Genomic DNA, 25357 nt, shown 5'->3' on the forward strand with positions numbered 1-25357 from the left:
AGAAATTATGAGTATATAAATTAAAGTGTGGAACATGTCCAAAGGTATATATTGGTCAAACTGGCAAAACGTTCAGTAATCGTATCCATGAGCTATGAAAATAAGAAAACAGGTTAAATATATTTAAACCATCTTTTAGAAAAAAATCAAATTTTCAACAAAGATTTCGATATTTTGCATATCCTTACTTCCCTACTAATATCATGAATGCGAATTTAAGTTTGTTTGTTACGGTTTCTCGCGAAAACTACTCAACCGCTTATCAGGAAAAAAAAATTTATGTAAGATAAAAAAATTGTTGTAAATCTAGCTACTTTAGCGTCATGTAGCATTCCAGTAATGAAGTTCCAATTTCGTCTATCATTTTTATTTTTAGGTATGGTGTCATTACTGTGGTTAGATGCCAGATTCATTTCTATTGTACTGACACTTATTTAATGACATAAATGCGAGCGCAGATGCGGGTAAAAGCTAGTAGAAAATGAAGGTTGAAAGCTGAATCATTTGGAAGCAATGGAAACTATTCAACTTTAAAAATTCAAGCATCCTATCAAATGACCAACTGTATTTAAATAGATCACTATTATTGCACTTTTTTTCTTAAAAACCCATGAAGTATTATTATTGATGTAGAATTGATGTAATAGCTTTAGATAATCATAATTGAAGCTGTACCTTAGGTAGATTGTACTCTTTTGGACTAAAAAGCAACAAAAGTTGTGTTTTCTCATAGAACAGAATGCAGCAAATTTTGGTCGTGCCGACTAGGAAAAAATGATTCGACGTTTTCAAACCATTCCTTGGTATGCAACCACAAGTTTCCGAATCTAAACGATACGGAAATTCTGCACTATGCAAGGAAGGGTTGCAAACTCAATTATTGAGAATCCTTGGAAATTTACAAGCATAAACATTCCGGGTGCAACCTGTGAAATGATCAAATCGATTTAATTTACTCTCCGTTTTTGAAATTGGCACATCCGCATTGTGAACTGTACTCAATCAAGTACCTGAATGGTATATATTGGCGAATGTAATGAATCATTGTTAGTTTATTGTATTAGCTTGAGAATGTCCATATAGGACGAAACTGCAGTAACGTTATAGTTACAATTAAAAGTGGTAAAAAACAGAAATTTTCATTTCTTTTTTCATTATGATCTCCTACCACGTAGTAACGGCTACATCTATCAAATTATTGAATTATAGGTACTCTCAAATTGATTTCAGTGTCTGAACTCAAGATCAGCTGTTTCATTCACTCAGTTGAAAATAATACAAAGAAATCAAACTTGGACTTTCTTCGAATTGGACATATTCACAATCATCCACAAGATAAAACAAATTACTATCAAAAATCAAAATACAAATTTTGAAAAAATACCTGAAAAAATAAAGAAGCACTATTCCATTACAAAATTTGAGTATCAATTGAAAAAAATCCAATTAGTGGAATTTCATAGTTTCCATTTTTTTTCCTATTCAATTGAATTCGTTTTCAACGTGTACTTGTTTCATATTTGACTGCGTTTATTGTTTCTTGGTACACTAAACTGAATTGAATTGAATGAATGTTTCGAAAAATATCAGGAGTAAAGTAGATTGTAAAGGGATGAATTTTTTTTTATATACCTTTTATATACCTAGGATATTCATTTTTAGAAGGTATTTCAAAAAATAGTTTCAATAGTTGATACCTATTTCATTAAATTTCTCGGAAATTATCAAGGGTAAAGTAGGAATGTGAAAGAGTGTATAAAATTTTTGACTAGAGCAAACTGGGGGTGTTGAGGGGTGAATCTTTTTTTTTTCTGTATTTCGTCTCAGACCATGCATTCTCAGAGGATAATTTCAATAGTTAATATGCGTTTCACGAATTTTATCGGAAAATATGGAGGTAAAATGGGGATGTGGAGTGGTGAATCATTTTTTTTCTTTCATAGATCCTCTGATTTTTCATATACCTAGGATATTCATTTTTAGAAAGTAGTTTCAAAATTTAATTTTTTAGAAAATGGCAAGAGTAATGTGGGGGTGTTAGGGGATAAATTGGTTTTTTTCTATATATCGTCTCAGTTTTCGATATTAACTCAGAATATGCATGTGCGGACCATAATTTCAATATGTATAACCCATTTCGCAAATTAAAACTTTGTTGTTCACTTACTTAGATGAGATTTAGATGTCACTCACTTCGTAATTTTTTCCTATATAAATAAAATAGATCAATGAATCAAATACGTTTATTATATCTTTCGGTTTGTTACATATTTTTGTGCATGTTTACATTTTATGGTGCCCTGCTTTAAGCTCGTGCCTCTTCAGGAGGTATAAAATAGATAAAATAGCTTACAGTTAAATCCTTAGACAATGTTTTACAGTGCTTACAGCCCATGTTGTTCCCTCTGTCAGCCGAGTGATGAACTCTGTCGACATGGTGAAAAGTTTGAGTCAGTGATCTCACATTCGTGTTAGGCTATCTGTCGACAGATGGCAGATGAAGGTTAGAATGTTATATTTTGAGATCGGTATAACAGTTATATGTTTGTACCATGAACACAATACCAACAATAAAAAATAGGAAATACCGCTAACCGCTATTATGGTATGTCCTTCTATAAATTAATCATAAATGTTAAATTGTTGGTCTCATTAACTATACAGGCCAAAATATTTCTTAAACCTAAATGCACTATGGTGCCAAGTTATTAATATTTTCGAAAAAATTGGTAGTGATACAAAATGAAACAACAGTTATCAGGGTGTTTTTTCGAAGATCTGAATTGTTTCTGTTGAAGTGGCGTTATAAGCAAAATATCATTTGTCATTTGTATACAAGGTCCATTTCAAGTTCATGCGATTTTTTCAAATGGAACACTCGTTCAAAACATAGTCCGAGAACATAATCGTTTACAATTTCGCCCTATTTTTATATTCAACTTTCATTTGTGTTGTATTAATCAAAATTTTTTTAATAGCAAATCTCAATAATTTACTTCTTCATTCACATTTTTGAAACCTTATTATTATTATATAATTGCACTTTTCATATGTATCTTTATCATTGGGGTTTTTTTAAAAGTTTCGTCCGTTTAAATGTCATGTGTTTCGTAGCTCCATATCTCAATAAATAGTTATTTTAGTACTGATTGGTAGAGATTTTTGTACTATATACCAGGAGTTCCCAACCTTTTTGCACCTGCGTACCACTTGACTTTTTGAGAAGTATTGGCGTGTCACCAGACCTAAAATATTAAGCAGCAAACAATTTCTTCATGTCATGATTTTTTTCACTTGAAAACATGAAAACTTCTGATCTCAGTCCAAAGAGATGGTTCAAAATTTTCCCGCGAGATAACCACCTCACTTCTGTGTGCAGGAGTAAAGTTTTGAACTTGCCACCCATTTCTTCACACATCAAGGAGAATAATTTTGTGTTAAGAGGCCAAGCCTTTATGAAATTAATAACTTTCACAGCATCTGATAGAACGAAGTTAAAATTTTCCGGCATACCTAGCAAGCAGCTAATGCTTCTCGATGGATGACACAATGCGTACTTTCGCATTCAGGAGCAACTCCCTACATTCACCACTGGTGGTACGCGTACCACCGGTTGGGATCCTCTGCTATATACAGTGATGCTGATGGTATAAAACGTATTCGAAAGGTCAAAAGGCTCGAAAACTGGGTGCCATATGATTTGAAGTATCGATAGAAAGCCCCACGTTTTGAGGTCTTGCGCAACCAAAACTATACTTTTTTGGATAGGATCGTCACGTTCAGGACAGTGGTTGAACACCGATGAGACACGTTTGAAACCTAATATTTAATGTTTAAAACGACAAAAGTAGTTTTTTTATCCATTACAGACAACAAACTAATACACATCTCAGAAAATACATATGTTGAACAGAATGGAATGAAAATGATTGTAACACCACGAATGATCGAATTATTGTTTGAAATAACATGCAGGTATGCAATTGATATCAAAATTTGGAAGTAAACAATATCGAAAGGGAATAAAATCGAAGTAAGATTTAAAAGAAATCAGTACCTATAAAAATGAATGATGATCAAAGCAGTACATACTACTTTAATGTTCTTTACGTAACTTCACCAGACAAAATTCACTCTTCAAAGAAACAGCTTAATTACTCTCATTTCTCTCAAGACTCGCGTGATTTTCCATTTTTTTTCAACAAAAGCCAGTAATTTGGCCCATGTGCATTGTGGTTTGGAATAAACTTTGAACAAAATAGGAATTGCAGTGGCAGAAAAATAAACTAGTTGTTTCATTAATAAAAAATAATTTCAAGCTGTGTTGTGTTGTGCATCTGAAAGCGACTATTTTCAAAAGGTGAGCTTACTGGTGCCTCATAACTTTCATATAAGATTATTTTATTCATTATCGATTATAGAAATATCGAGCAAATTGGAATACTTTACTTATATCCTGTTACTAAAAGTATTGGACATTTTTGCTGCTTGCTGTGAAATAATGCGACTATTGAGAGGTCTAGAAATTTGTCGCACATATGTTTTAGGGCAATCCATACACGAAATTTTATATACCAATTCAAATTTTTTGCTAATTTATTAATGGAGTTTTTTTTTGTAGTCCTCTTATATCAGCAACTGTTTTATGATTATGTTTTTATACAAAATCCAATCCACATATTTCAATTATGTTGACGAATAAGGTAATAAAGATATCGAAAGCTTGACAAATATTAAAGAGTATTTTTGGCCGAAACCTCACGAAAACAACCGTCATATTGAAGTTAGTCACAATATCATCTGCTATTCAAGGATGGCGTCTCACCAAAAATTTGTTTCTGCTAAACTTGTCTCAAATGCACTGGTAACTGCCTTGTTTAATCATTTGGGGCGAAACACTTCCCTCCCTCGCATATAACCCATATGAAATTTACTTTTTTCTACTCCCTCCATTTTTAACTGATCATTGCCTGTTTGACAGCAGGTAGGTAATGGCTCACTTAGAATAAACGTGTATTCTAAATTAATGGCGGCCACTTCCGTAAGAAATTAAGAATACTCTTTGTTATTTGTCGAGCTTTCGAAAACTATTTATTTCTTTCTTCGAGATATTAAAACAAGGTTTAAAGAGGAAATAACAAAATCACAATACTGAAGACATCCACACAAATGTATGTAATGATTCAAAATGATTGAAAAACTATTATAGAGTCACTTGTCTAGGTATTCCAAAAGAGTAGACTGTTTACAGTTTATTGTATAAGTTTGAAAATGTCCGTATAGGACGAAACTGCACTAACGTTAGTTACAAATAGAAGTGGTAAAAAACAGAAATTTTCATTTCTCTTTTCATTATGATTTCCTACCACGTAGTAACGGCTACATCCATCAATTTATTGAAATGTAAAATCTAAATTCTAAATATAAATTAACTTTTCATCATTTCCAAAAATTTACAAGTTTATGATGTCTTTTTGTTTTCAATTGACATTAATTAATATCTTCTGCCGGTTGTCTATTTTATGAAAACAATAAATGTGTGTGAACGTGGATTTAGTGCTGTGGCAATGTCGCTAACTAACAAGAGAAATCGGTTACAGATTACCGAACGCGGTGGCTTACGGCTGTTTTTGAGTAAATTGAGTAAATTCGAGCCTGATATTAACAAAGTTGTTGAAAATCATTAAATTCATCCTTCAAATTAGATTAGTTTCAAAATTCAAATTGAAATGTTTGTTTAAATAACATGAATACAAGTTTTCCTAATATTACAAAATGGTGTTTTACATTATCCTCATCAGAAAGTCTTATTTTCACATGACACACATAATTTAATTATAAAATAATGACTGCGATTGTGATTCTTAAGTTGTAGTAAAGTAAAAGATTTGGGGTGCGCTAGAAAATAATTAATTCTCCAAGTGGGCGATAGACAAAATAAGTTTGAGAACCTCTGATCTAGAAGAAAGTGAAACATTGTAGGTATTCTCAAATCTTATATCATAATATTCTTGAATTTGAACCAAAAAAACGAAATACTTCAAACCAATCAATATATAATACTCAGTTCAATTCAAAAAATTTCAGACCCTAGAACAAAAATTGAAATGAGTTTCTTGCTCAAGAAAATATTAATGAATGTGGAAAAATACTAATGAAAACATCAGAATAGTACAATACAATGTTGTTCACTGCGAAATAGCTACTACGATAGCGAAACATGTGATATTTTTGGAAATAAAGTTTGTGAAGATAAAATCGTTTCCAGTGTAGTTTGTGAAAGTACAATACAAATTGTGCAAAATCGTGAATACATCGAAAGAAGAAACCAAATGACTTCAGGATTAGTACAAAACTACAAAAAAAACATCAAATGAATTGCAAAATGAAGTCATCGACTCAAGAAGTAACTTAGAAATCCTATTGAAAAAACCAGAAGTGTGTTTTATAAGAAACGAAAAGAAAACAATGAAACGTCTCCTGAATTTCTGTGGAAGACAATAAATGGCATTTATGATGGAATTGGTCTATACTTCATGAAAATCCAGAACAAACTTATTCAAGAAACACTTTATTGTGGGATTTTCACTACACGATTTTAGAAAAACGCAACACGTGATTCGCCATACAAAGGCTTCTTCGGGCATGTCTTTACTAGTAAAGTAGTTAGGACGTATGGCGAAACACGTGTTACGTTCTTGTAAAATCGTTTAGTGAAAATCTCACAATGAAATGTTTTTTGAATACGTCAATGAATGGCATTGGTAAAAAACAAGAGAAAGCAACAATAAAATCAGATAATGATAAGAGAAATTGCAAACTCTTTCAATAACTACTTTAGGAAGGCTGCAAAAATGAAAAAACTAACAATGCTCCTCAAATTCACGAATCGAATCACGATCGAATCAATCAAACTCAAAAAATGCAGGGTACGAGTCGATCAGGTCAGAAACATTGAAAGAAGTAAAGAAGTAGGTTGAAATACCATCAACACACCTTTTGAAATAAATCATGATGGGCGCATTTCCTGTTTGTCCTGAAATATCAATAAATGGTTAGACAAGAAATGATCTTTTTTTCAAATTTCAACGTCCTGTTTTCAGGAAATAAAGCGTTTGCTGACCTATTTTCATATGAATATTTCTTGAAAACATCCAGAGATTATCGCTCTTCAGGATTAGCACTCTATTATGAAACACACTGTATATATAGTTCCTTTCGGTACACTGTACTCGGTCTTGGTACTTTGAAGGATTCAAGAAGGGATGGTTAATCGTGTCCAATTCCAATATTCTAAAGATGAATCTACATGTCTATAATCAAATCTGGAAAACCTTTTCAAAGACATACTAGAACTAGAAATAATTCATGTTGTTGGTAATGCAGTTATGGCAAAGTAATGAGAGACTGTCACGAATATGTCAGAGTTGTTCACTTGAAGTATTTTGAATAGTTAGGTTAGGGAGAGTGTTTTCACATTGTTAACTCGAAATTTATTCAAATAATTTTTGTATTTTTTCATATTCATCTATACAAAAATGATAACAAAAATATGCTGTATTTAATTTTCTCAACGAAACTCACACCTGTAGATTCATGAAAAAACAGAGTAGCTTCTCTCTCGAATTCATCTTTAGGTTTTTTAAAATTTTCTGATATCAAAATTAATTTTTGACTGAACAGACATGATCCCTACATCATTATATTTTTATCATTATTGCCATTACCTGAAACTTGGTGAGGAAATTAATTCGAATAATTTCTCGCAAACTATTCTACCTATTACCAAATGTAGACACCTACTTCTTCAGAACATTTTTAACAATTTCCTGCTAATTATAAGTCAATGCGGATATTATGAGTACACTGACCCATTACTCAATGACAATTAATAATACTGTACATGATAGTGATTATACAATTTTCGCACTATAAATTTTATAGTTTAAACAGTTACACTGATGAAACTACCATGTAGTGAAACGTGTCTTCAATAAAATATATATTGTGAAAATGTTAATTTTATCATCATTATCATGAATATCGTCAATATGTTTGACGAAAATACTTCTCCTATTTCCTATTTTTGGACTTGAATGTTTTTCATTCCTCTTTGGAACCATCTTCATTTCTTCAACTTTGTCTTTGTTTATTGCCAAATTCACATCACGAAAATAATATAAAATAGTATTTGTTCTGAACTTCTTTCTAATAATTATATCGAGTTACACTTCAACGGATTATTATGTATTCGTTATGATTATTCTTTCCACAACTGATAATCCTTTGAGTCGGCCATATTTGGCTTTGCTATCTTGCTCATAAAACGGTGTAGCTACAGCAGCACCGCTTCCCCCATCTTTAGTATTGATACCATAATTTTCAGGATCATCTGTTTGTTTACAGAAATCAGTAAAGAACTCTAAATATTCCTCTTCCTCTTCTGTAAGACTACGTGGAGGGGCTTCTAATTCCTGTGGGGGTTCAATTGGTCGTGAACGCTTCTTTGCCTCTGAAAAATATTTTGAAAATTAAATTATCCAATATGACAAAATTTGAAAAAAAATTCTCCTATTTTTCACACAAAGTGGGATTGGGCAGATGCTTGACGGAAAACAACAAGATTCAACTGGCACACGAGATGCTTTTTCCTGCTAAACTAAACTAAACTGAATATTTTACAGTCGAAACTTTCTCATGTGCACTGCAACTTCGATAAAATCAGTCGAGTACCAGACAGTGATTTTAGTGAGATCTGTCATTATTAATGAGAAAATTTACTCCGAACTTGAATAATTTCAGCGTCATGTTGCTTAACGATCAAAAAGCATCTGCAAGAATTTTCTGCATGAGAAAACTCGTACAAATGTTTTTCAGATATAGTACAATACCCCATGGAACTGGTTTTTGACGGTAACTCACTGAATCCTGTTGCGTAGGAACTTTAGGAAAGGTGAATTGTCGAATTTCAATTCAAAATATGTATTTTCTCAATTCAGAGGAATCGAGTCTCTTCAGATTGTGAGAATCCAAAAAAATTTAAAAAATCTAGGTAATCTAGGTATCATTAATTGTTGACACTCCACATATTCATAAAATCGATAGTTAACTTTCAAAAGTCCATTGAAAGACTAGTGTTGAAAATTTTTTCATTTCATTGAATGAAAATATTTATTCTCGTATAATTTTTACCATGGTAGAATTTCAAATATCACCATGAGCAATTAATTATATTTCTAAAAATCAAGTCCAACCTTCACTTACACTGAACTAGATAACAATCCCAATTTATACAAGCAAGCAAAATCATCTCTCTTGAGTAGTTTTATCATTAAGTTAATTATAAGTAAAAAACTCAGGGTCTCAATTACCTTACCATATTTCAAATATATCAACACCGATGGCCCCCTCAAATTCAAAATCGCAGTAATAATGACCATTAATATTCAAACCAGTTATACTTTGCGTATTCATACATGAATCACTTCACGATCCTCCAAAGGTAGTGGTGATTATTTATATTTTTTTCAATACATCGACCAGTTACAAACACTATCTGATGATAATTGCAAATTATCATATCAAAATATTTTGAAATAATTTGCAAACATAATCATGAATAGGAGTTTTTATATGATTTTTAGGATGATAAGGTAGTGAAAAATTTGGTATTCCACACCTATTTGCATTTTTGACCATACGATAATTTTAAAATATTTGTACAGAGTGGGCCAAATTAATTGGACACTTTTAAAGGGAAACTCCTGTTTTGAAACTAGATAGATGAGAACTGAGGATCAAATTTCATGACAAACTTAATGTGCATTTTCGAAAAGTTGTTGTAACTTTTTTTTCTGTTGAAAACAATTCCAGGGCACTTTTAAACGTAGAATTCAATGGTATGAAAAACTCATTTTTTCAATTCGTATATCGATAGTTATTGATAGCAAACTATTTTTTTAATGAGGCATCCTGAATATTTCTGCAAATTTCAATAGGGCTTTAAATTACCTTTCCAAAAATGTAGCACATTTGATGTTTTGCTAGAGTCATCTTTAAGATACATAGCTTTCAGGTTTTTTATGTAAGCTTTGAAAAGCACCTTTCCATCAAGTAATCTTTGGACAATGCGCAAATAGAACAAAATGCAGATGTTTTCTGGTAGCTCTCAAATTTTGATTTAAGCAGTAAAGACGCTCAACAATTAGCTGGTTTATATTCAATTTTCATAAACATTCCCAATGAAGTATGAGAATTATGAAAAATGGGATATGATAATCTGTTTTATACAAACCGGAGAAAATGCAGAAGCAAGCAATTTGTATCACGAAAGGTGACCAGAGAGAAGCCACACTTCTACAGACATGTTCGCAAGATTGCGACACAACCTAGTTGATGGTAGTCAATTTGAAAAAAAGCCAAAATTTTATAAATCAAATAGGGATAAGGAGTTGGAAGGAATGGTCGTTTTAGGAGCTGTTGAAAATAATCCCAAAACGTCAACGCGAAATTTAAAAATATCAACAGGCCTACCAAGAACTAACGTTAGGAGGATTTTGAAATAACACAAATTCAAGCCATACAGGACCAGAAAAATTCATTAACTCAGACCAGGAGATTTGGAACGCTGCATGGCTTTTTGCCAGTTCTTCCTAGAAAATTCTAACAAAGAGCGTGATTTTTCGTTTCAAGGGAATTTGGACAGACAAAGCTTATGTGAGAAGTTCTGGCATTTTCAACCGCTACAATTCTTATCCTTGGCCACAAGGAAAACCTCATTCTATTGTGGTGCAGATGAGTCGAAGAAGATTTGGATTTAGTATGTGGGCGGGTGTTTTCACGGGTAGAATTATCGACTCATTCATTTATAATGGCATTCTCACATCTCAGAGATATTTAGAAATTTTAAGGCAAAATATTGAACCCCTTGTTGATGAATTGTCACTAATGGAGCTCAGAAAAATATATTTTCAACAAGACGGAGCTATGCCTCACAATACTGCAATTGTCACAAATTTTTTGGCTGCAATTTTTGGTAATAATTGGTTAGCCAACCAAGGACCTAACCGTTGGCCGGCCAGGTCACCGGACCTAACGCTTATGGACTTTCATCTCTGGGAAAGATTGAAAGATTATATTTTCAAATTTCCGACGAATTTTAAATACGAATTGGGAGCGACAGTGATGCAACGTTTTGCATCTCTCACTCCCATTGAAAAAACGTTCAGAAAAGGTGTCGTTTGTGTGTAGGAGAAGCTGGTAGACACCTGAAACACTTTCTCTGAAGAAATATATTTCATTGTTTGTTCTTTATCATTACTATTATTATTGGTGAAATTTCATTTATTAGTTGTGTAAAAATTGTTATCAGTTTTATTGAAACTGTGCGTTTCAATTACTGCTGTGAAAAGCTTTCTCAACATTTGATAGCTACTACAGAACAATTTCTTTGTTTTATCGCCGCGTCGTCCAAAGCCCACTTGATCATAATGTGCGTTTCAAAGTCTACATGAAAAAACCTGAAAGATTTGCATTTCAAAGATTACTCTAGCAATACATCGAGTGTCCTCAATTTTTGGAAATGTAATTTTAAGCTTGATTGAAATATGCAGGAATATACAGGGAGTTTCATTAAAAACAAGTTTTCCATCTATTACTATTCATATCTCATTTGAAAAATAAGTATTTTACACCATTGAATTTAACGTAAAAAAGTGCTCTGGAAATGTTTCATAGAAACAAGAAGTTTTTGACAGAAAACAAGTTTCAGCAACTTCTCAAAAATGCATATTTTCAAAAAACGTGCTGTAACTCAGAAACGATGATAGATATCTATATGAGGTTTTCTCCTTTAGGTTTTTCAAGAAATTTGATTTGCCATCAGTTTTCATCTATCTAGTTTGAAAACAGGAGTTTCACTATAAAGAGGTCAAATTTGGCCCACTCTGTACAATATTCTATATAAGTTGATTTGGACGGAAAACGTGACAGAAAAGCTCTGGTGAATTACTCTTTACTGGATTTTGAATATAAACATCATCAGTTCCTTGTCTCACAGAGGAAAGATTCACATGGAAAGTTTCAACTGAACGTTTATCACCGATTTATGCTACGTTAACAAAACTTTCGAAGACAATTCAAAAAACTTTTTTCTTCACTTTCACCCCGGTTTTCCTTGATATTGATGATGAAAATAATTTTCAAGCATGCAATTTGAATATATTTAACATCTTCATAATAATGTTGAGAGAGTATCTACTTCAACTGATTTTTCATGAAACGAAAAAGTGATGCAAATGTTATTCAACCTATTTTTGCTGCTCTGTAACTCATTCGCAGTTCAGGGTCGAAAATGAAACAGAATAATTCTCGTACGAAATGTTGCCTCTACAAGAATGAATATTCAGTATAATCCACTATTCTTCCACTACTCGTACCCAGTCTCACAGATCTGGGCAATCTTAGTTCTTGGGTACTTCACTGTATTTGACGACTATAAATAGCTTCTTAGTACCAGTTTTTTTCTGACTCTAGTGAGTTGTGCCAAAAAGAGTTTGTAGACCTTTGTTTGGGTTTGAGCCCCGCGCGAGTACTTTTGTTTTGTTTTGACAAATAGTGTTTCATTGCTAATTCGATTCAACTGAAAATGAATGTTATAAATTTCCATGAATTTTACATTGATTATGAGAAATAGTCTTTTTGATGAAGTTGAAGGTGATGATAACCCTGTTGACGACTAATTAGAGGAGAAATTTTTGAAGAGAAAGTAAGTATGGAAAGTAAGTAAGTAAAACGTAAGACGTAAAGAGATGGTGATGTCTGATGATGAGACAGTCGAGGAGATCTGATCGCCATCATTCATTGGGAAATTTCGTCTACATACGATGTAACACTCGGCGTTGGCTAAATTATTTGATTTGATGGATATAGCTGAGAACAACAGCTGAATACTGTATATGACCAATAGAAAAATATTGTTGAGCATTTGAGCGTGAATAGTGAGAGTTTAACTACATTTATGCATTTAAAAATTATGAGCGAACATTTGTATCTTCTTCCAGACAGTAGAAAATACAGAGAGGTAGGGATGAAAAAAAAATAGGATTTTCCATTTTTCACAACTCTAGTAACAGTTCACTTCTTTGTATAAATACTGAACTGAATGTAATCTTCATCCCTACAAAAATAAAATCCTAACTCAAAGATTGAGAGACTGTACCGTACCATCTGTGGAATTATGAATTTGGTAGAGTAAATATTTTAGAAATTAAAAAAAAAGAGTTTTTACAAATTAGAAATTTCGAGACAAGGTTCATGTGATACCATCAAGTTCCTCTTCAAAACTTGAAACGTAGACCTTCCATTTCAAATAGATCATTGTAAATTTCAAAACCCATCATTTCTATTCTGTTATTCTTATACTATGATATCTTATTAACCTTTTCCATGAAATTTTTCATGTGGTGGAGCGAATGCTTTATTCAGTCTGTACGTCAGTCTTTCTAACTCTGCATACTGCTTGGCTGCCTTTTCCGCTAATCGCATCACTCTTATTTGTTCTTCGTAACAGCTTCCCTCTAACATTTGAACTTGTTCACTGGGAACCTAGAGAATGAATAATAATATTATTGTACTAATTTCTTGAACCACTTTGTAACTGAAATTTTCGAAAAAAAAGTCAATCGTGAAACTAGATACATATTTCAACCATAAAATAATACTGACTCAGAAGAAGAAAGCCAAAAATGATATTTTATACATCTTTATGAAAAATATAAAAAAATATTACCTTATCAAGACTTAAGAGTTCATGGCGATACTTTTCCTCTATTGCTTTCATCATCTTCAGCATGCTCAGATTGGCATCATTCGGGCCAATTCGTGTTTCGTACACATCTTCGACGTACACATGTAAATTAAGAACCGTATCGTCCATAACCAAACGCTTGAACTGATTTTCAATTAGATCCATTGCAAGTTCTTCTAGATATTTGGCTCTATTCTCTTCCCAGCTGAAAATGGTTATAATAAGTGTCAAACCTATCATTAAGACTTCGTGAATACTAAAAATTATTCATTGCCCAATTTATCGCGAGTTCACAATAAAAAGTTATCAGTTTTAGTACTTTTTGAAAAGAAAGACAATTGTGTTCCATCACGCGTTGCCGAGAAGACGCTACATACTTTTTTTTCAAATAGAAAGGGGGTTTTTCAAACAATTCGTTTGAGAGGCATTGCGATTCTCCACCAACATTATTTAATTTTTGAAAATCAGATCAGGTGTTCCTGATTGCGTAGTAGTTTTATATACATAATGATTGAATAATGATTTACTTGTACTGGAATAGTTTCACGAAAATTGCATCATCAATTTCAAATCATAATTTGAATGGAAACATTATTTTGAACTCACTTTGGTACACCAACATCTGCAAAGAGTTCTAATTCTTGCACTCACAGAATCCAAAGTCAGTGCTTCAACAAATTCCGTCAATTTTCTATATCACGGTTATGATTCCCATTCCCTATTCAGACGTGGTTCTGGTATATATCTTTTTATCTGAACGAGAGGAAATGCTGGAACCCCAAAACTTTTATGTTATGTGGTTTAAAGTATCACAGAAGATCACTGAATTCATATAATGCTTCATTCTTTACTTGCAAACATCATTGACTTTCTTCAAATCAACCATCCCAGTGCCAAAATTTCCATATTCGGTGACTTCAGTGTCCACAATATAGAATGGCTCAAATTTTCAAATATCAACGACGAAAAGGTCGCGAAGCCGAGCATTTTGCAATAAGCAGCGGCCTTACTTAGATTATAAATGAGCCAACCAGGAGTTCTGGCCGTGATGGAAAATATGTCTTCTGAAGCTATGCCTAACAAACAATCCAGAAATTTAGGTACGCAATCAGCGTAATGTCTTCAGTGGGATCTACTGACCACAAACTCATTCAAGTGTCGAGTAAATTACCGATAAATATTGAAAACCAATCTGAGCCTCGCGTAGTTTGATGATACAGGAATCACATGTTAAAAGGTAAGACCTCGTTAGTCCTTAGCTCGCACAAGTTTCTCAACTTCTGAGAGTTGTCGTTCGTATGAGGGCGGCAGCTGATTAAAACGGAAAAACAGATTTCAAACAGATATGCTGAAGAGAAAGATTTTCAAAACATTTCCGAAATACCTCTGACTAGATGTTTGTTTCAGCTCTAATGATCCACCTACTTGTGCTTCTGCAGTCACGGAAGTTAATCAATCATCCATGGATGTAGATATTCCTTTGTCAATAAAACGAACTGCTAACGGCAAACCTTGATTCAATAAAGATTGCGATCAAACTGTCGCCTCCAAAAATATTGTCTATCGGCAGTGGTGCAAGAATCCCAGTACCGAAAACCGAACTAGATTTGTTAAAGCTCGCAATAGCTGCAAACTTGAAATAAATGAAAGCAAAGAACTTCACAATCAAAGAATCGGGGATGAACTGCTTGCCAACCCCAACGGATCTAGATCCTTCTGGTCAGTAGCTGAAGCTGTTAATCAAAACTTTACAAAATCCACAATTCCACCACTAACACTAGTGAATGGCAACAACAGCCATAGAAAAAGCAAATCTACTAACTGACAATTTGCGTCCCACTCCACAGTCGATTTTTTAGGAAAGGCACAACCCACTATTCCCACAAGAGAATCCGTAATGCCGGAAATTACTTCTCGACAACGTCTAGTGAGGCGAATTTTGAAACAGCTTAATATCAACAAGCCGTCTGGTTCTGAAGAAATGTCCGTCATCATACCTAAAAAGTGCACCAATGAACTCGCACCAGTATTTTGCAGACTTTTCAACCAGTTTCACAAGGAAGGGGTTTTTCTTCATGTTGGAAAATTGCTAGCGTTCAGCCTATTCCCAAAAAGTTCAAAAAAGTTTTCCAAATAACTATAGACCAGTCGCTTTGCTATCAGTGATATCGAAATCATGAAAAAAGCCGTAAACCACCATATCCCTAAATATGTGGAAAGCTTCAACATCTTGAGCGTTCATCGATATGGCTTTCAGCAACAAAGATCAACAGGCGACCTTTTATGGTAAGTCACCCATATTTGGGATAACGCAATCGAGAAACAAGTATAGTTGAGAACTGTTGCGCTTGATATTTCTAAGGCATTTAACCGTGTGTGGCATAAGGGTTCGCTGGCCAAAGATGTTATGGCTTAACGGATCATTTGTATATGGCTCTTCAGCTTCCTGAAAAAAAATTTCCTGCAAGTGGTCGTCGTAGCATATCTCTGTAATACTTTTATCATTAACGCTGGTGTTCCCAGATAGCCATATTGTCTCCAACCCTCTTTTTTGTATATCAACGACTTATTGAAAAAAACGAAAATTCAATATATAGCTTTGCTAATGACAGCACACTTGTCTCGTCATTCCATTTGGAATCAATATCGGTTGAGGATGCACCTCCCACCAGGGTGAAAACAAGTAGTGTATCAATGGGCATACGACGGAACTCAAGGTCAAGCACTGTAAATCTTATATTTGATATCATGATTAATATATCTCCTGTGATTAGGATTCAAAACATCACGGTGAACATCCCAGCAAATTTTTGATACGCTATTATGAATGCGCCGAAATTGGAGACCCGACACATCACGGTAAACATCCCAGTTCATTTTTTATAAAACTGTATTGAGAATTTATCAAAATTGTGGTATCCGACACCACACGGTTGCCATCTTAGCAAATTTTTGATAAGCTATTGTGCATCAACAAAGTTGGGGGACCTCGTACCTCAGTGCCTCATGGAGGTACCTCATTGCGAACACCCTAGCCCATTTTTGTATGCTATTAGAAACAGTTGAATGGAAGGAAAAAAAAGTTGAATTTATTGACAAAAAAAAAGTCAAAGATGATGTGAGAAGGGCATTTAGTGGCATATTCGTTAATAATAGTTGGATCTCAACGTGTAGCACATGAAATGAAAGAGAATCGAATGCAGAATTCATCAACAAAGAAGAAAAACAAAGACGATCCCAAAAGGGCACTAAGCCGCATCTTCGTTGATGATAGTTGGATTTCATTATGCAGCACATCATATGAAAGGGAAACGAATGCAGAATTCGTCTTAAAAAAAACAAAGATGATGTCAACAGAGCAATAAGTTGTATTTTCGCTAATAATAGTAGCATCGTCACATGTAGCACATCAAATGAAAGGGAAAGGAAACTCATCGACAAACAAAAAAAATGGCGGAACATGTCACAAAAGGTCACTATGAGTATTTGAATTTACAATGAAGATTCTAGAATTCCTTTCCAATATAGAATGGATGTATTTAAATTTTTGAGATTTGGTCATTGGTGGTACTTGAAACAATCATCAATCCTGAAGTATATAATCTTGATTTGGAAGTATCGTACCATCATCCAGAACTGCTTCAAGAAGAAGAAAAAGAGTAGAGGGGGTAAGAGACTTTTGGAGCGTATTCCCTAGGGGACGTAATTACGGTAGTGAGTGGGAAAGAGACGTGTGCGACGTGATCGACGCATAGAAGGATGGAATGAGCATCGAGTAGATTCATTTGATAGATAAGGGCGCGGTGGAATTACAAAAATAACGGTATAATATTAATAATGAACGAAAAATCGGATTAAAGAAAAAAAACATGGCCACGGGCGTTAAAGGAAAAAACATGGCTGTCATACAGGGTGTCTCATCGTTTAGGAAAAAACATGTACGGCGTAAAAAATAATGGTATGATAATAATAATGGATGAAAAATCGGATTCAATAAAAAAAAACATGACGTCAATGTGTAAAGTTTAACGAGCCTCTATGGTTTTGGTGTGTGATTCTTCAATGTATAGAGGGTGTCTTATTAAGCGTGCGATCCCAGTGGAAAACATTTGAAAATGGGAGCAATGGAGGTATTCAGCAATGACATTTCAAAATACGTCAGATGAGTCTTTTCGTGTTAGTTAGGAAATGGGGGAGTGGGGGGAGTAAACAAAACACGTGGGAGGGTAATATTATTTTTTTCGAAAGAATGTTAATGTCGTTAAACAGTTGAAATATTTAGTGATAAAATGATATCTGAAGAATACAGAGTTTTGTAAACGTGTTCGAAAATTGAAGAAAGACATTCAATTTTTCGAACAAAAAAAATTGTTTTGAATCGGTTGGATAATTTGAATATTCAAGACAGTGTTCGGTCGAAAAGTGCCTCAAACGAGATATCCGCTGCGAAGAATTCAACCTCACAGCGATTATGTCGCCGCCAATGCTGAGATTAAATTTTGTGCTTTTAACTGCAATAATAAATAATGTTTTGTATGTGAACGTACCAAAGGGCGTTAAATTCATGGCAATTTGTGTGAAGCCCAATAATTTCGATCATGGATGCAATAGAATACAATGGAAATTGATGAGTTCAACATTTGTGAATGACGACCAATTGGCAGTTTTTGCAAGTAAAGACCCGAAAAATACCTCTTCCAAATATAAACTGAGGCTCAAATTCCACGATCTTCGAGAAATTGATTCAAAAACTGTTGAATTCATTCCAGAACACGCAAGGCTAACCAAAAAGAAGTCACAAATGGAATTTGACCTTTATAGAATTCTCATTATAGTATCTACGATATCAGCATGTATTTTGATTAGAGTTTTTCAAGAAATAATCATGAAACTGAATGAAATGTATATAATTTGGTTCAAATAATGAATATTTGAATATTCACAAATATTCGTTTCATTTCACATTTCAAGTCAAAGATGAAATATAATGTGTGGGAGTATGATGCGGATGTTTGCTACGGTTAGTGGGCCATCTGCTTGAAAACGGTTGCTTCATCAGTTGTAACTGCTTCTGTTGCGTTTGTGTGTGTGCATTATCTTCAATAAACAGATATAAGTACGAAATTTGTCTTTAAAACAATGTATAATCATGTTTTTTATTTGCGAAACTCAGTGAAATGGTTTTAATTGAAGAGCCTTCAAAACTTTTGGTCAAAATTGCGTGTGTGTAATCGAAAAATTTCATTTTTCATTTCAAAACCGAAAGATTTCGTTTTCCAAGGTGTTTGTACGTACTTATAATTATTTCAGAAAGTATTCAAAATGTTTGTTTGAAAGTGTGTGTGTGTGTGTGATCGAAAAATTTTATTTTTCATTTAAAAACCAAAATATTTCTCGTTTTCTGTAAAATGTTTGTTTGAAATTGCATGCGTTTGTGCAAAAAAAAATTTCAAAACCAAAATATTTCGTTTTCCAAGATGTGTCTACGTATTTATAATTATTTCAGACAGTCTTCAAAATTTTTGCTCAAAATTGTGTTTTTCATTTCAAAACCAAAATATTTCGTTTTCCGTTAAATGATATCAAAATTTTTGTTCAAAATTGTGTACTTTACAGTGTTAGTGTAATCAAAAAATTTCATTTTTCATTTCTAAACCAGAATATTTCGTTTTCCGTAAAAAGTTTTCAAAATTTCCATTCAAAATTGCGTGTGTGCAAACAAAAAATTTCATTTTCTCTCGATTCGAAATATGGAAAAATTTCATTTTTTTTCAGTTTGTTCAATTTTTTGTTGTAGATGGATCTAAACAAAATTAACGGAATTTCTCTTGTAGACACAGAGAATAAGAAACCTGTGGAGAAATTACAAAATCTTTCGCTAGGAGAGCCGCAGAAAATTTTCTCAGCCCGAATCGTGCAGACTGAATTTGGAAAGACAGTACTGCTCGAGTTGGAGAAGCATATAACGTTTCTACCGCAGAGAGTTACAAAAACCTACGAGGGATTCGTAAATCATTCTGAAAAAGAGAAGTACGCCATCGTGTTCAGAGGGCTGAATAATACAGGGAAAGACAATCTGCAACATCTTTCGAAATTGTAGAAAATTGAGATTAGTATTGTTGTTTTTCATTTGTTTCTCTTTGTGAGTAGTAAGATGTGTGATTTGAAATGAATTTTTCTTTTTCATTTTCCAGATAGTTATATATCCTCCGCCCCTCAGTACAACAGAAATATTTTTCGTCAAGCTTTCCTTTGAGAATCATCTCCGTTCATCACTTCACCACATTTGACCAAGGTTTGAGTTTCCTACAGTCCTTTTACAGAGTAGTACTTCAAGCTTCCCTTTGCAGCGTTCAGCAAGCATTCATTTGTGTATTCGTAGCAGGAAAAATTTTTTTTGTAAGTTGAAAATGGTGTTTTTAAAAACTTTATCGCAAATTGATAAATTGCTTGAATTAATTAAACAAAATTATTCAAGTTCCGTTGCACGAACGTCGTTGAATTTGATTGGTAGGCATATTAGAAAATGTGAGTTGGCAATGAAAAAAATTAAATTTTCAGTGGAAGAAAAAAAGAAAATTATTAGTGGAATTGGAGAATTGAAACGCATTAGATGTATAATAAATGTTATGAAAAACGATAAGTATATTGGATCAGGTTTGAAACGAAGCGATAGAGTTAAATGGGAAAATGTAAATGCAATTTTCCGAGGTAGAGTGAGGACAGGTGTAATTATAAATTTAGCGCACAAAGAAGTGCGAAAATGTTTGAGTGATGCATATTTTCTTTTCAAATCTAGAATTTCCAAAATTTTGAAGGAGATGCAATGCCTCAAAGTGAACATGACATTGTTGGGGGATTTCATCAAAACATCGAAGGACGGGGAAATTATCGATAGAAAATATTTCAATACTCGTAATGTAATCATTGATTTGGGGACAGATTTGTCTGCTTGGTATAATGAATATGTTGTGAATGTTTTATTGAATAAACTTGGCGAATTTCAGAAAAAAGACTCTGATTAGGCATTGAGTAAAATTCTTTTGCTTGAGTTAGCAATCAATAAATATGCAATGGGCAACGGTGCATCATTCATACGATTGCCCAAAGAAATTGCAAACAAGCATGCATGTGTGAATCTTGATAATCAAGATGATGCGTGTTTCTTCAGAGCAATCGTAAGTGGTTTGTACCCTCCCAAAGGAACCGTTTCACGTGCATCTTCATATCCAAATCATGATACGGTTTTGAATATGAAGAGTTTGGAAATTCCTATGCCAATTCGCTGTATCACAAAATTTGAAAAACAAAACGATATTTCTGTGAATGTATATAGTTTAGAAATGAATGTTGTCAAAGAAAAGACATTTTATGAAGTAGTTCCTGCACGATCAACCAAAAATAGATTGAATAAACATGTAAATTTACTATTAATTCAAAATGTATATTTTCCTAGATTGAATGAGTATGACGCTTTACCTCAAGAGACAGATGACTGTGAAATCAAATACCACTTTCGCTATATTAAAAATATGTCTAGATTATTTTCATGTCCTCTATGAATAATCATAGAGGACAAACGTTTTTCTGTGATCGATGTATCAATTATTTTTCAAGTCAGCAGAAACTGAATGAACATATCGTTTTGTGTGAGAATATAAACGAGTGTAAAATTTCATTTCCAAAATTTGATCATGTTGAATTCCGAAATTATGTATATAAACAAAAATGTCCATTCGTTTTATACGCTGATTTTGAATCAGTCCTCGAGAATCGCGAGAAAAAGATTTCGGACAAATGTAGAAAATTTCAAAAACATAAAGCGTTCAGTGTAGGCTACTACTTGAAATGTTCTTATGATGACAGTTCGTCCAAATTTAATAGCCATCGAGGTGACGATTGCATACAATGGTTTACCGATGAAATGGCTAGCATTGCAAAATTCGTTGAGTCAAAAATTAGGAATATCGAACAGATGATATGTCACTGCCAAGGTATGTCATATATGTGAGAAACCTTTTGCCGGAAAAGACATCATCGTAAGAGATCATTGTCACTTTTCAGGGTTGTTCAGGGGATGGAGTCATCAAGCTTGCAATTTGTCGTTCAAGAAGTTCTTTATCGTACCCATTACATTCCACAATTTGAGTGGATATGATAGTCATTTCATTATAAGAGATGTAGCAAAAAAAGGACTTCCCATCAACAAAGAAAAATATATTTCTTTTACCCAATACGATAATGAAACTAGCATTAGATTTAGATTTATAGATTCTTATCGTTTTATGGGAGCCAGTCTCGATGAATTAGTTTCCACACTGGATGTTAAGAATTTGAAAATATTGAAAAAAGAATTTGCAGAATTGGACGATGAGTTTGGGCTTCTCACTAAGAAAGGCGTATTCCCATACGATTATGTGGACGGTGTGGAAAAACTTCTCGACACTGAGTTACCATCCAAAAAACATTTTTATAATAAATTAAACAATTGTGACATTGATGATGCAGAGTTTGCTCAACGCGTTTGGAATCTATTCGATATCAAAACTTTGGGGAAATACAGCGATTTATACATGCGAACTGATATATTGCTGTTGGCAGACGTTTTTGAAAACTTTCACGAAATTGACTTGAAAACATATGGGCTGGACGCTGCGTGGTATTATACTATGCCGGGGTACACGTGGGATTGTATGTTGAAATATACAAGTTGTAAACTGCAAATTTTAAAAGACGTCGATATGGTTATGTTTGTGGAAAAGGGTATAAGGGGTGGAATTTCGGTTTGTTGTAATAGATATTCGGAAGCCAATAACAAGTATATGCCAACATATGATCCAACGGAACCATCCAAATACAAAATGTATTTCGATGTAAATAACTTGTATGGGTGGGCAATGTCACAATATTTGCCATATGGAGGCTTCGAATGGGTCGATACGAATATTGATGTATCTCAAATTCCCGATGACAATCCAGATGGATATATTTTACAAGTTGATTTGGAGTACCCTGAGGGACTTCACGATTTACACAAAGATTTTCCATTTTGCCCCGAGCACCGCGCTCCACCAAATTCCAAATTGACAAAATTGATGTCAACTCTCTATAATAAAACAGAGTATACGTTACACTATAGAAATTTGAAACAGGCCCTCGAGCATGGATTGAAATTAACTAAAATTAATGAAGTTTTGAAATTTGAACAATCTGCATGGCTGCGTGCCTATATTGAGTTGAATACTCGATTGAGGACTGCAGCCAATACGTCTTTCGAAAAAAATCAATTCAAATTAGCCGACAACGCGATCTTTGGGAAAACCATGGAAAACATCCGGTTGCACCGAATAGTGAAATTAGTGTCCTCTTACGAGGGCAGATTTGGCGCCAAAAATCTCATTTCCAGCCCTCGATCTCATAATCGTACAATTTTCGATTCAAACTTGATGGCTATCGAATTGAAAAGGTATGTGGGCATGACAATTTTGGATTTGTCAAAAACATGTAATGTTTCAATTTCATTACGAATTCATGTTACCTACCATGAGCATTACCATGAGCATGGGAAAATGCAAGTTACTGTATACAGATACAGACAGTTTCATTTATGAGCTATCGTGTGACGATGGTTATAAAGATATTATCAAAAAACACATTTCAAAATTTGACACTTCTGATTATTCGAGAGATAACGAGTACAACATTCCCCTTGCAAATAAAAAAGTACCCGGACTCATGAAAGATGAAGCAAACGGCTAAATCATCACGCATTTCGCAGGACTACGTTCAAAAATGTACACCTACAAAGTGCAGGATGGTAAAGTTGTTAAAAAGGCAAAGGGAGTGAAATATAACGTCGTTAAAAATAAATTGAGCTTTGAAAATTACGCAGATTGTTCGAAGAATTTCAAGCAGAAGAATATCACACAATGCACAATAAGATCATTTGCACATAACGTTTTCAGTATAGAGCAGACAAAAATAGCCCTTAGTCCGTATGCCGACAAACGTCATCTTATCCCCAAATCATTCGATACATTACCTTGGGGGCATTATAATTTGATATAAGGTTATCATTTGAATTTTTTTTTGTTCTAGTTTGAATATGCTCGATAGACGTGTTATTCTGAAAATTTCCAACAGCGGCAGAAGTCCAACAACTTTGCAAGAATTGGCTGCAAAAAAAATTTTTGGGACTGTTGGAGATATTTATAGAATTCGTGCTAATGAAAAACTAGGAATTGAAATTTGGTGTTGTAAAAATATGCCCTGTACTTGTTTCTTCAATATACCAAAAGAATTTAAAGAAATACTCAATGTGAATTGTATTAGAGAATTAAAGAAACAAATGAGAAAAAATTACCATTTTACCGATTCTGATTGGTCAAATTTTTTGAAATGTAAATTTATAGCTAATACAAGGTTCACATAATTTTTTTTGAGTATTTGAGTTTTTGCATAATATTCATTATTATACACGCAAATATCTGAAAACATTTTGGTAATTTCTTCGCCCGTTTTCGATTTCAGTGGTCGAGTCCACACGAATTTCGAAAAACAATCGATGACGACTAGAATGAGTTTGAAATTTCGATTTTGGTGAGCGAACGATCTCATCTCAGCCAAGTCCATCTGCCATAAATCATCCAGTCCCTTGATAATGGTACGGCGTCGAGAAAAATGTTTTCTAATTGGTTTATGCAGTTCACGGACAAGTTGAATCTTGTCTTTGGTGACCATAACTGTGCATAATGTTGGGAAACAATTCAATTTATTACATTGGAGTTAGGTTTCTTCGATTTTTTCTTTCTTTCTTTCTTTTTGTTGATGGCGAGCTCCAAATTTTTAACATTCAGACCTAATGTAGATATTTGCAATTCGACGTTTGATCTAAATTCTTTCAATTCTCTATCCATTTTCTCGGTCAAAATGTCAGTTTGAACCAAACTGGTTTGTTCTTTCAATCCCTTTGATAAATCATTGGCGATACGTTCGATATCGATTTCATATTGACGATTGAATTTTTCATGCAACTTTTGGAATATTTCCGTAGCAGGTTGAGTCGTTTGCAAAATGTCGGCGTTAACTGCTTGATTTTTTTTATCGAATTCAATATTCGACTTATTAACTTCATTCTTGATGAGTGTGTTGATGTCATTTTTCAAATGTTGCATATCACTGCGCATTATTTTCGTGAGCTCAATCATTTTCCAATCACAGTTGGTCATATTTCTTTTTATGAAAGTAGTGAGATTTTTCTCAACTTCATCCACGTACTCTTTGTTGACTGCATCTGATGCATTCGTAGGTCTTTTCACATTACACAATTTCAAATTATCGAAAGCAATGTCACCGTCAGGTGTATGTAGCAAGCCACTGACTACTGATGGTGTTGTAGGATGCTTTAGTTTCCTATTTGAGCTACGCCCAAACTTGTCGATAGTCATGATGACAATGCGACACACACACATATGACTGTAGTTATATGTGTTTTTTAATGTGGTTTTCGCAACTCAAATGACCGCATCGAAATTTTGCGAAATATTTCAT

The 25357-nt window shown here is 33.6% G+C and overlaps 1 protein-coding gene across 1 annotated transcript in view; it reads right to left on the reverse strand.

Moving 5' to 3' along the window:
• Nucleotides 1-8124: 8124 nt before the first annotated feature.
• Nucleotides 8125-25357, reverse strand: part of LOC111507032 (cilia- and flagella-associated protein 100) — a 54628-nt gene continuing 37395 nt past the window's right edge. The window contains exons 3-5 of the mRNA XM_074183770.1: nucleotides 13790-14012; nucleotides 13440-13605; nucleotides 8125-8512 (exon numbers count right to left, since the gene is read on the reverse strand). Coding sequence (XP_074039871.1) covers nucleotides 8244-8512; nucleotides 13440-13605; nucleotides 13790-14012 — 658 coding nt within the window. The 3' untranslated portion in view covers nucleotides 8125-8243. The remainder of the gene's footprint in view (nucleotides 8513-13439; nucleotides 13606-13789; nucleotides 14013-25357) is intronic.

The sequence above is a fragment of the Leptinotarsa decemlineata genome, unplaced genomic scaffold (genome assembly GCF_025532065.1).
Source record: "Leptinotarsa decemlineata unplaced genomic scaffold, Ldec_3_MD MMD2_tig00026345_RagTag_RagTag, whole genome shotgun sequence".
NCBI classification, from domain to species: domain Eukaryota; kingdom Metazoa; phylum Arthropoda; class Insecta; order Coleoptera; family Chrysomelidae; genus Leptinotarsa; species Leptinotarsa decemlineata.